The sequence below is a fragment of the Aplysia californica genome, unplaced genomic scaffold (assembly GCF_000002075.1).
Source record: "Aplysia californica isolate F4 #8 unplaced genomic scaffold, AplCal3.0 scaffold00079, whole genome shotgun sequence".
NCBI lineage: Eukaryota > Metazoa > Mollusca > Gastropoda > Aplysiida > Aplysiidae > Aplysia > Aplysia californica.
Window position 1 is genome coordinate 1508820 of NW_004797349.1, and position 12677 is coordinate 1521496.

The 12677-nt window shown below is 40.0% G+C and overlaps 1 protein-coding gene across 1 annotated transcript in view; it reads right to left on the minus strand.

Annotated features, from left to right (window-relative positions):
• LOC101853375 (cytochrome P450 3A11) overlaps positions 1-11319 on the minus strand; it is a gene marked incomplete at its 5' end in the record, with an annotated part of 30626 nt that extends 19307 nt beyond the window's left edge. The window contains 1 exon segment of the mRNA XM_005094304.3: positions 11022-11319. Coding sequence (XP_005094361.2) covers positions 11022-11237 — 216 coding nt within the window.
• Between the last annotated feature and the right edge of the window lie 1358 nt (positions 11320-12677).

The following is a 12677-nucleotide window of genomic DNA, read 5'->3' on the forward strand; positions in this document are numbered from 1 at the left end:
ATTCTTTGTGTTTCTCTTGACAGACTCCACTACTGCGGTGTAAACTGTGTTCGAACTTCGATGGGTCATCATGAAAATATTGACTGTCTTGTAAATGAAGCGTGCTTGAAGCCGAAGTTATCGTGCTTAAAGGCGTGTAATTTATATAGCAAAAATTCGGTAAGAGCCGTTTAGCGTGCTTGAGTCCGAAACGTGCTTAAGGCCGGCGTGCTTAAAGCCGGTACGGACTGTACTAGTGTTACCCATTAATTGTTTTGGTTCCCTAAGTAGGTTGCTCTGGGCCTACCCCTACCTCGTTTGCCTTCAGTTTTGCCAGTGAGAGCAAGATCTTGAAGACCTTTATGTCTATTCCTTTCCCCGTGGGTTTTTTATGCACCCCTCATAATTTAGCGAAATTTGATCATTTTTTTCATAATATCTGATTATTTTCCGTTATCATTCTTTGTTAAAAAATTAACAGAATCGCATAATTTCACATTTTTGGACTCAGTTTGCATAACTTGAGAATTTTTCTTACCTAAAACGACGGGGCCAGCTATTCATGTGTCCAAAAAACTGTTGTCGTTTCCCTGTTGCTTTTAGTGAACGTCCCAGGTCAAACTCATACAAAAACAAAAACTAAAAATGCTTTGCTGGACTTTTAACACTCACAGTACAGCCTGCACTGAAGTCAATGAACCCATAAAGTTAATTTTAGTTTCAACCAAGCCCAAGTTTATCACAACATGTGTATTCATCGTCTTGTATCCCATCTCATGGTGCCGTCGGTAGCCTAGTGGTTACCTCATTGAACCTCATGGTTAGGCTACCAGACCGGTTATAGTAGAATTGTGGGTTCGAGGTTACGCGCCTGAGCTAGGTCGTCCAACATTGTGTTCGTGGGAAAGGCACTTTACTTTACACGACTTTCCCTATTTGTGTCGGTCCTTTCAGTTTCACTGATGGACGTTATTCGAAGGTCCCGCCTCTAAAATAACCTAATAGTGTTGATACAGGGGCGTTAAGCCTGTACCATTTCATTGTATTACAGGACTAGGGATAGGGGAGGGGCGTTAAGCCTGTACCATTTCATTGTATTACAGGACTAGGGATAGGGGAGGGGCGTTAAGCCTGTACCATTTCATTGTATTACAGGACTAGGGATAGGGGAGGGGCGTTAAGCCTGTACCATTTCATCATTTCCACGCCTCTGATGGAAGACCTACACGACTTCATAATGTCACTCTTGGTATAGCTTGTTAAAATTAAAATGTATCATATTTATGATCTCAGTCCCCTTAGGGACTTACAGACTTGCTTGTAGCCTGCTGGTTTAATGTACTTGCACAGCTATTGTTCACAATTTCCTTCACCACAGACTACCTGGCACAGATTTGCAGTAGAGAGAATTTTTTAAATTTATTAGTAGAGGATTTTACGGCGCTCGCAACTGCATAAGATCATATGAGCGCCAAGGGGTGGGTGTCAACAGAGAAGTCCATTTTACAAGGAATCAGACTTACTCTGCTCACCTCTCTAGCTTCAACAGCACAAGGTCTGTTTCGACTACCAAGGCACCACGGAAATAGCAGGTCACAAGAGTGTGACAAACATACAAAAGAAGTAGAGGAAATGACAATAGTAAGGATTAGGAAAGAAAAAGCAGCAGTTCCCTGTTGCAGATCAGGCACAGTTATGAGCGTGACATGATGAATCAGCCCTTTTACAATTCTACTGTGCTTGAACAAGAAATGTCCCCCCTTTGGGAATGGCCTAAAGACACTACAGTCAGTGGCACTGCCCCTGGGGGTAAGGGAGAATTACAGTAAATAGAGTGAAGAACCTTTGCAATGGATACAGCATTTTTGCCCAACATAGCCAAAAATTGAACACGTACACAATCTACTGATAGCAAGTCCACAACGTCTTACAACTAGATTAGGAAGACCCAAAGGGTAGGCTCTGTTCCGGATCTTCAACAAAGGGCAGAAAGATACAAGGAGGATCAAATGTTGTTGGGTTTTTGTTAATATTCTGGTTTTTTGGAGAGTTGGGTTTTTTAAATTATTAATGTAGTTTAAGCCTCCATTGACTTGACAAAATTCAGATCATTTAGGATGCGAGCTTCAATCCTGCCAACCCAGGTTGAGAGGGATGCAATCTTAGCACAAAGAGAGATACTCAAAAACAATTGTCCCCATTTGGGAATTGAACTTGAGCGCCAAACTGCTGCAGCTCGGACATCAGTACAGAACCAACTGTGAAATAGTCATAAACACAGAACTGCATATAATGAAACATTGATCTGAAATGAGTAGAGCACTGCCTGCTACCTCAATTTGTTCCCTGAGGCATGAAACCACAACACAATAGATCCGTAGAAAAGCCATGACCACTGTGCATACAAAAAAATGATTAAATTATACTTCTGGTAGAGAGTAATAAGAAAACAGCAAAGTAAGACTAAATAAAAGAAGCAAATAAACAATTTGAATAAACAAACCCCAAAGTAAAAAAGCTGAAACAATATATTTATTTTACAAAAAGTGATAAGTACTAAATTCTTAAACGATACTCTTAGAAACTGCACTGCTTTGGTATTCACAAAAACCAATAGCTATTCACAAAGACGTAAGCGTACAAAGGTCTGAATAAAACCACTTGACAGACAGAACACAAGTAAAAAATTTACATGACATATTATTTCACTTTAGATATTAAAAGAACAAGTACATCATGTAGGCTATGTGAAACCAAGTCCTGGGATGATAATCACTTAATCTGAAATACAACATTCCAAGCTTAAGCTGCAAGATACATCACTGAAAATTTGCTCCCCTGATTTTGAAAGCAGAAAGTAACAATAAATGATTCCTTTTAACGTCTCTTCGAAAATTGGAGTGGCACCGGTAGCCTAAAGGTTTATCTATCAGACCAGTAATCGTGAGATTGCGGCTTCGGGGACTTGAGCCTCAGCTTGGTCCGACGTTTGTGTCCTTGGGAAACGCACTTTACACAAACTTTCTATTTGATTCGGTCATTTCAGAGATGGATGTTAAGCTCGGAGGCCCCGCTTCTAAAATTTAACCTTCTAGTGTTGAAGCTTTAAACATCATGATAAATTTCTCAACATGGGGGGGGGGGTGTCATGTTTGTAATCTTCCTGTCAAATGCTTCTAAACCGATATCAGATATAGCCCAATACAGGTGTCTTCATTTCTTTTTAAATGGAGATAACTAATTTCTTGGTGCTTTGCTTGGAGTGTTTAGTATGTTATAGGGTTTGTGCATTCTTTTCATCTTACAACTTTTCTGAAACTTGCCAAACGGTCCTAAGCAGGCCTTCTTTATATCCTACTGGTAAAAGGCATAAATGCAAAACCATTTTAAAATTGACAATACCTAGTCAAAGTGAAAGTGAAAGCAACAAAAGGCAAACAAGAGTGATGATTTAGAGATTGAAAAGGAGAATCAGGCACAAGGTAAAATTTTTCCTGTACAACAATTTCAGGCACAAAGAAGAGACCAGATTATTTTTCAGTCAAAATCAAAAACAAACAAAAACATGTGGTTGTCTGTATCAACATGGTGTAATATACCAACACTGTATAAAAATAGTTTTGAATCTAAATGTAATTTCTTCTTAACAGTACAATAAGGATCCAAGTACCATTCATGCCAAAAGCATAATACTATGTGCATACAGATTTAGATTTGTTTCATCCAAGACAAACCTGTCATATATAGATAAAGACACATTAATTGCAAAGTTTCAATATATGTACATCTGACCAATCACATTTACCTTTCAAAGAGGCAAGCAGCTCTGGTATTAGGTAACCAGCCGTCCTGAAAATAAGTTCTTTTCACAACTCAAAGCCTTACTGTTTCTAAATAGTAAGCCTTCAATATAATAACACTTGTGATGATTACGGGAAAATCTGATAATCTAGAGGGGGAAAGAATGTATGCATATGTAGAAAGTTCTGGAACATTTAAGCAATGACTATGGAGGCTACGCAAGAAATGTTTGCTTTATGGTTTATCTTTTTTTTTTTAAACATAAGAAATCAATTCAGACTTGCAATACTTACTTACTTTACTTACTACCCATTACGCCATCTGGCGTTTAGGGCAGCAACAAAGGATCTCCAGCTCTGTCTGTTTTGGGCCATCTTGGTCAGCGTTCCCCACGAATGATTCCAATATGGGCACCGTATATTTAAAACAGTGGCTTACATTATAATCAAGTTTGTTATACTCGCTCACAAATAAATAATCAAACCGATTATTTTCGGGGTTCGAACTTGACCCATAGGCCTTCAACAGCCTTAAGCTGAAACTTTTCCTGGGTAAAGGGATACACTGTTTTCTCACAAGGTACAGGGCTTAAAGTCTGCAGCATGGCAGCCAAGGCAACCTTTACTTCCAACAAAGCCAGTCGCATTCCAATGCAGTTCCGCGGACCCTGAGAAAAAGTAGACCAAAGAAACCCAATGTCAGGTGTCGTAAGAACTACTGAATTAACATTATACCTTTAAGAAGAGACAGGAGGGCTGTGGGCTCACAAGAGTGATAGTTAATTCAACTTTTGTTTAAGAGGCTAGAGAAGACATAGCACAACGGCAATTTCTTCTGTTCAAGGATCAATACTTCTGCAACTAACATCAACACCTTTCCACCACTTCTTCAAGAAAGGTGCAAAAGAACATTCCTTCCAAAAGCCACATGATTAGTGGTGTGCTTCTCGTTTTTCAGACATTTGCCGGCTATAACTGTTTTGCATGGAAGCAGAGGAGCGAATATTAACCAGGTTAATGTTGAACCAACATGCCAAATTATGGAAACTATGCGTTCTGAAGAGTTACGTAATTTGGTAGAAGTAAAGGACAAGAACCAAGGCAAGGATTTTCAAAATCAGCAAGTAAAGTGTACCACTTTATAGATCAAGAAACTTACACAACAAACTTCTAAAAAGTAACAAATTTGTCAACAGTTGCTTAACAAAAGTCCAAAGAATTCTTTGTCCTGACACCATAAAAAGTAAACAATTATAGGAGCAAACAAAAACAAAAAATAGAAAGAAATCAGAAAGAGAAAATGGAAGTGGACTGGACACATCTTGCAAAAACTGAAAGCAAACACTACCCACGAAGTCTTAAAATGGAACCCACAAGGAGAGAAAAAGAAAGGACGATGATGATGATGATGATGATGATGATGATGATGATGATGATGATGATGATGATGGAAGAAATATAGCTTCCCTTTTATCTTTGTGCAATTACAGCCCATTGTTTTGTGTACCTGTGAAACATAATTGTAACTCCACTGTGACCTCTACAATGACCCCAAATTTTCCCCACCAAATCAGACACTTCGAAACTGATGTAAAACATGTTACTTTCAACCACAATTTCTTCCTATTTATCCACCTTATCTTTATCTCGTATTGTTTTACCCTATCTTTATCTCATTTGGTTTCACCTTATTTTATATGATGAAAATAAATGAAAATAAATCTCTTTTAACCAACCTGTCCAAACGGCAAGAAGGCGTACGGATGACGCTCGGCTTTGTTCTCGGGAGTGAATCGTTCAGGGTCAAACTTCTCAGGCTCCGGCCACAGGTCAGCGTCATGATGAATAGCACACTAGACAGAGCAGTAAAGAGGGTAAGAGTTAGATTGTGCTGATCCAACTGTTACTGGTACTGCTGCTGCCACTTCTGCTGTTGCTGCTGCTGCTGCTGCTGCTGCTGCTGCTGCTGCTGCTGATGATGATGATGATGATGATGATGATGATGATGCCAGTGATGTGATTTTGGCTTTTTTTAAAAACATATTTACAAGCTGTTGCTAGTGATTAGTTGAAACAAACATGTATCCATTTCACACTATAGGAATGGTGTTCACCCTTATATAAAAGAAAATGTTAGGATTCTGTTGAATCAAATAGCTATTTTAAAATTTCTCCTTTTCTGATATTTTTATATATTATCCTTATATATGTAAACTAAAATGTGGAAAACGTTCATTTTATGCCTGACTTTAGCTAAGTAGGCATCATTGTATTTCCCTCTCTTTACTTACCACAGGGAAGCTGACATTCATTCCAGCTGGAATCTTAATTCCTTGAATTTCAATTTCTTTATCGCAAATCCTATCCAGAATGAATCCTGGTGGGTACAACCTCATCGCTTCATTAATACACATTTCTATGTAGGGCAGAGATTGGACAGAGTCATAATCTGGAAATTTCCCTTCAAGCACTTTGTCCACTTCCTCCTGTGCTTTTTCTAGACACTCAGGGTTCATGCAGATCAGGAACATGGTGAAGGACAGCACAGTAGCAACGGTATCATAACCAGCTAGGAGGAAGATTAAGGCCTGGCCCTGCAATAATTCAGCAAATTGATGTCGGGTAAGGAACAACAGTTGAGTAAAATCAAACAAATAAGTACCAGTAGTTTAACTGATGTATGGTAGGTCCCTTTTGCATTAGGAGACTTGTCATCAAAAGTTTCTAAAAATTTCTCTATACTGTAAAAAGCATACACATCTAAATTGAAATTCTTCCCACAGCCCCATTAACATAGGAAATGCACAAGCTGGCAGATAATATGGTTAAATAAATGGCATGCACTTGCCACTCAAGTGAATAATAAAAAAGAAAGCTATCCTTTTTTTTTCTTTTTTTTTTTTGGTAAGTATTTTTACGGCGCTCGCAACTGCATAAGGTCATATGAGCCCACGGGACACACCTAATATTTTCAGTTGGTAGGAAATTTTGAATTTTGCCCGGGTGGCGGCCGAAGCCTACTCTAATCGATTTTAGACCACCAAGGGATCTTTAACGTGAGCAACTTGCACACGGGCCCTCCGAGATTTTTCACCCTTGTCCGAGAAGGCTAGGTGTAGATCTTTCCTACCAGAAGATCAGGGGTGTGGCAGAACGACAGCAGTAAGGAGGAGCCAAGGAGTAGCAGTGGAAAGGCTGCAGAAAGAGTCAGGAGCCCAGAGGAGGGGGCAAAGGAGGTGAGGGGGTGGGGGCAGAAATTGTGGAACGAAAGCAGACAACAGAACATTGCTAGAGAGCAGGAAAGGAGATAATTTTAGAGAAGAAAATTTTTCGGTCGCTACCCGGATTCGAACCTGGGACCTTTGAATGAGAGGCCAACACCTTAACCTCTAGGCCACGAGAGCCCCCAGAAAAAAAAACTCCTTGAATTTCACTATTTGTATTCTGCCCCTCGACCTTAAATCTCATGTAGCAGCTCATAAATTTCTTCTACTTCTTGGGCCAGCATCGTTCTCAACAACATTGAAGTTAAAATATGGCAGAGGTACATTGCTTCATCAGAACTATGAGTCACTGCAATATTGTCCACACATAAACCAATTCTTTTATTGGCCACATGAACATAAATAAAAAGAAAGAAAAACAGTATTTAATTCTCTCACCTGAATATCTGAATAGCTCAAAACTTTTTTTGTTTCTGTCTTGTGCCCATTTTCCTGTTCCTCATTTACTGCGTGATTTCCATGTTCAGTATGGTCTTCGTGCTCTGCATCCAACATTATTTGTATGAAGTCGCTACGTCCAGAACCTCCACTTTTTTCATGTTTCCTGCTCTCCAAAGCTTGGTCAATAAAGCGAGTAAAGAAGTTTGTGGCATCTTTTGGCAACAAGGTTATACCTAGGAATTTAAAAACTGGTCTCATGAAATTCAGAAACATAGCCAAAAAAATAAAACGCCCAGTGCCCCCCATAAGAATGTTTCCAGCCTTGGTAAATTCACTCTCTCCTTCCTTGACAGAGTTCATCTCGACACCAAAACCTGTGCTGGCAATCACATCCATTGTATAAGCTGACAACAGACCTCTCAGTTCCACTGGTTCATTTCTTTCATGCTTCTCCTTAAGATGCTCCAGCAAGAGTTGGGTATTGCGTACAATGTGTGGGTACATCTTGCGAAGTTTGGTCGTGCTAAAGCTGGGGCTTACTGTGGCTCTGACAGTTTTCCAGTGATCATCTGGGAAATTCAAGATTAAAGTGAAGGTGCTTTCTTAATACAAATTAATGTAGTTTGCAAGGGGGGGGGGGTGGTTATAAATAATATGAGTTTCTGCCAATCAGACATTTTTAAATGCCATTATCTATAATGGGCTTATTTTCAAACAGATATCTAATTGTTTGAGTCATGTTTAAATTACACAAGAGCTGAAAGGAAAGTGGGACAAGTAATGTAACATTAATCGTGGCTTGAGCCCTCTGCAAGCTCAGTTGGCATTATGCTGGAAGTTTAAGAATTCTTAGCATTGTGTGTCTGGACTTAGTTTCGCTTAATATTTCAATGGCTCTCTATCCGTTTTGTTCATTCCTTTTGGAGGTGGGAATTGAATCAGAGGTACCACATTATCTCTATAACCTTACAGTGTTGAAAAGAACATTAAACCTATACAATACCATAACTACTTCACAATAAACTAGCAATTGATTTTGTGTTTATGAACAAAACATCCGAAGTGAAAAGTGCATGTCTCTGTATGTTTAAGAATGTGTTTGCAAGTCCCTTCATAATATGGTCGATTTTAAGGACAAGCGGGCCAACTCAGATTTTGGAAGTTTCCAGAAATCTTGACCTACACCAACAGTGGGCTTGCCCTGCCTATAGGAGGAGTTTGGTTTCATTGGTGTGTATATTTGTTTGGTTAAAGAGAAAACTCTCCTTGTCTTTTTAAGAAACTTAACAAGGGGCAAAAACTTTACCTTCGATTTTCTCAAAACAGCTTTTTTCGGGATAGCCCCCTTGTGCTTAAAAGTGACCATATTACAAGTGTTTATAGATCTAGATGTTTCTGATCTATGTGTTTATGTGTGTGGGTGGGTGGATATGTGCTTATGTGTTGAGTGTGGTGAGTGGATGTGTGCCTCTATAATAAGGGAATTAGCATGTTCAGGAGTAATTGTTTTTAATGTTCTTCATTCTTTTATAATAAAACAACAATATATTAGACAAAAATCACCACAATAAAAATTCTTCAATTGAATGTATCATAGAATTTTCTCTCCCCTTTAAATTATTACTTAGTGTGAGTTTCTTAACACAAGTATTGCATGATGCAGCATTTCACTCAACATTTCCTTGATAAACGAAATTCTTGGTTATTTATTCATTTTCCATACCTTTGATTTCTGTGAGTGAAGCACCCAATGGGAGTTCTAGGTCAAAGGTTTGTCGATTGACGAAATTGTTGAAGTGCTTAACACAGATGTCCCTTACCATATCGATGTCACAGATTATCAGGGCAGGCATTTTTGCCCGGAACAACCCATACACCTGAAAACACAAGGGACATGTTTAAAAATGTCTCACTCTCTCTCGCTCTCTCGCTCTTTTGCTCTCTCTCTCTCACTCTCTCTCTCTCTCTCTCTCTCTCTCTCTCTCTCTCTCGCTCTCTCTCTCTCACTCTCTCTCTCTCTCGCTCTCTCTCTCTCTCTCACTCTCTCTCTCTCGCTCTCTCTCTCTCTCACTCTCTCTCTCTATCTCTCTCTCTCTCTCACTCTCTCTCTCTCTCTCTCTCTCTCTCTCTCTCTCTCTCTCTCTCTCTCTCTCTCTCTCTCTCTCTCTCTCTCTCCTCTCACATTTCAGCTTTTTTTTTTTATTTAAGAAACAACACTAACAATACTATTGTTTGATAAACTGGAGATATTCTCAAAAGATGAGAATGACTGGAGTGCTTCATTTCAGTATAGACCAGGCAATACTATGTAAGGTGTTGAGACATCATGAAATCCCACAAAAGTTCGTGAGCCTTATCAAAAGCAAGTAGGAAGGAGCAAGTTGCAGGGTTGTACATGATGGCCAACTCACCCACAGCTTTGACATCAAGACTGGTGTGAGACAGAGATGTTTACTATCACCTTTCCCCTTTCCTCTTCATCATGTCGATCAATTGGCTGATGAAGAAAATCCCCAGAGAACACAGAAATGGCATACAGTGGACCCCATGGACACAGTTGGACAATCTGGATTTTGCAGAAAACTTGGTGATTCAGTCACACACCCAGGAACAGATGTAAGCAAAGATTTCAATTTTAAACAGCCTATCATAGTCTGTTGGATTGATGATGTACCCTGGAAAGTCAGGTCCTAAGGATAGATGTACAATGAAAAAAGCAGGTCACAATAGAAGGAAATGCACTAGAAGACGTCGAATCCCTCCACTATCTCGGGAGTATAATTGACAGAGAGGGAGGAACAAGTGTTGAAACAAAGTCCCACATCAGTTAGGCACAGACTGCTTTCATTTCTTTGAATAGGATTTGGAGGACCAGGGACATCTCACCTCAAAAAAAGCCGAGGATTTTCAACTCAAATGTGAAGTTGGTTTTGTTGTATGCGTGTGAGACACAGAACGCATCTCAGACTTGCATTGAGAGGATCCAGGTTTTCTTGAACAAGTGTCTAAGGAAGTTACTGAGGATCAGTTGGTCAGACAGGGTCCCCAACAAGGAAGCGTTAAGAAGAACAAAATAGAGCCCAGTCAGAGATGAGGTGGGAAGAAGACAGTGGAGATGGATTGGACATACTCTCAGGAAGTCAGGCTGCTGCATAACAAGGAAAGTGTTGGATCTGAATCCACAGGGTAAAAGAGTAAGTGGAAGACCATGTGGAACCTGCAGAAGAGTCACAGAAATTGATGTACAGGAAAGTGGGAAGATATGGAAGACATCGAATAACATCAAGACGTTAGCCCAGGATAGGGAAAGGTGGAAAGAGTGTTTGTGGCCTATACCCTGATCCAGGGTGAGAAAGGCAATGACGATGCTTCATTTCCTCCACCTCTGACAAACATTACAATGCATGCTCCTCTTAACACAAGCACACACACACACACACACACACACACACACACACACACACACACACACACACACACACACACACACACACATACATACATACATACATACATATATACATATATATATATATATGTATACACAAACATGCACACACAAGTCAAGTAGTCCTACCTTGTTTTTCTTGTACTTTTTGTACATCTTGACGTGGAAATCAAACAGCCCTGCTCCGCCCATCTCTTGCATCATGTTGCCCACAACAGGCCAAGGGGTGGGGCCAGGCAGTCCCAGCTTCCTGAATAAGCCATGGTCTTTGGACATGTACCACACATACAGAAGTAGGGAGGCGACACAACACAGCAGAAAAATTGTCAGGATGGACAGTTCCATTTTGGCGGCTTGGAAGTCAGAAACTGGACGAACGTAGATGACACCCTCTTTACTGAAGATAACCCACGGTCTCTGAGGACTGCTGACAAAAAGCATAGTTCCCAAGTTAGTATACATGAACAACCGCTATCTTTGAAGACTGATTTTACATTTATAGGCATATATGTATACATTTATAGCCTGTTAATTTTATCAGTACAATTATATCCTGCATGTACAAAACAATGTGTGTGTTTATGTGTGTGTGTTTGAGTATGTGTGTGTGAGTGTGTGTGAGTGTTTGTGAGTGTTTGTGCATGTGTGTGTGTGTGTGTGTGTGTGTGAGAGAGAGAGAGAGAGAGAGAGAGAGAGAGAGTGTGTGCGTGTGTGTGTGAGTGTTTGTGAGTGTTTGTGCATGTGTGTGTGTGTGTGAGAGAGAGAGAGAGAGAGAGAGAGAGAGAGAGAGCGTGTGTGTGTGTGTGTGTGTGTGTGTGTGTGTGTGTGTGTGTGTGTGTGTGTCTGTGTGTGTGTGATGACTCAGACTGAAATGTGTTAGTCAGGGAGCAGTCACTAATTATCTCTCATCAGAACTGTAGCTTCATGTATAGATATCTACATGATGTTCCTCCACTCATTTTTTTTTAAGATACCCTACAAACAAGCTGATACCATTTGCAAACCCCAGGGTAACAAGTATGATAAATACAGTATAATATAAAATACCAGTGTAAAAAACATTATAAGCAAATAAATATTGCTACAGCGTGTCCAAGGCTGGCTTCAAAGAAAAAAATGTAAACTAATGCCACCATCAACGTAACACACTATGGGTGGCTTGCACCCACGACGTTTTAGAGTGCTTCCAAAATCAGAATCTTTAATAAAATATCACGTCAAACACGACCGTCCGCCCTACGATGCATCGATACTCTCACTTCCAGACTCACGCACGAGATCAAACCAATAGCGATTTACAAATCACAACGGTGCATTCAAACAACAACAACAACAACAACAACAACAACAACAACAACGTGACTCAGTTCTGAAAACCAAGAAAGATGTGGGGTGCGACCCCCAATTGTAATGTTTGTATCCTGAACCCGTCCAGCGCGTCGAAGATCGAGATTCAGAACGGATTTTACCACATACACTTAAGCTCCTATGAAGGGACGGAGTATTTGGACGTTATAATATTATTATTATGGAATATTCTGTGCTTGAAAGAACGTGAATCGTAGACTCTAACAGAACGAAAGGCTGAGAACTGAGAAATGGGAATCAAAGGTGGACACGGTCTCTCTGTGAACAGACTTAGCATGGAGAGGATTGCTGTCCTCATTCTTGTAGATCAATATTAACGTGAAGGCTTGGAAGGTGGGGGCCGCCAAGGACATCGATGTTGTGCTAGCATGTTATACAAGAGGAGTTTCCAGTGATGAGCAATATTGGATCTCTCTC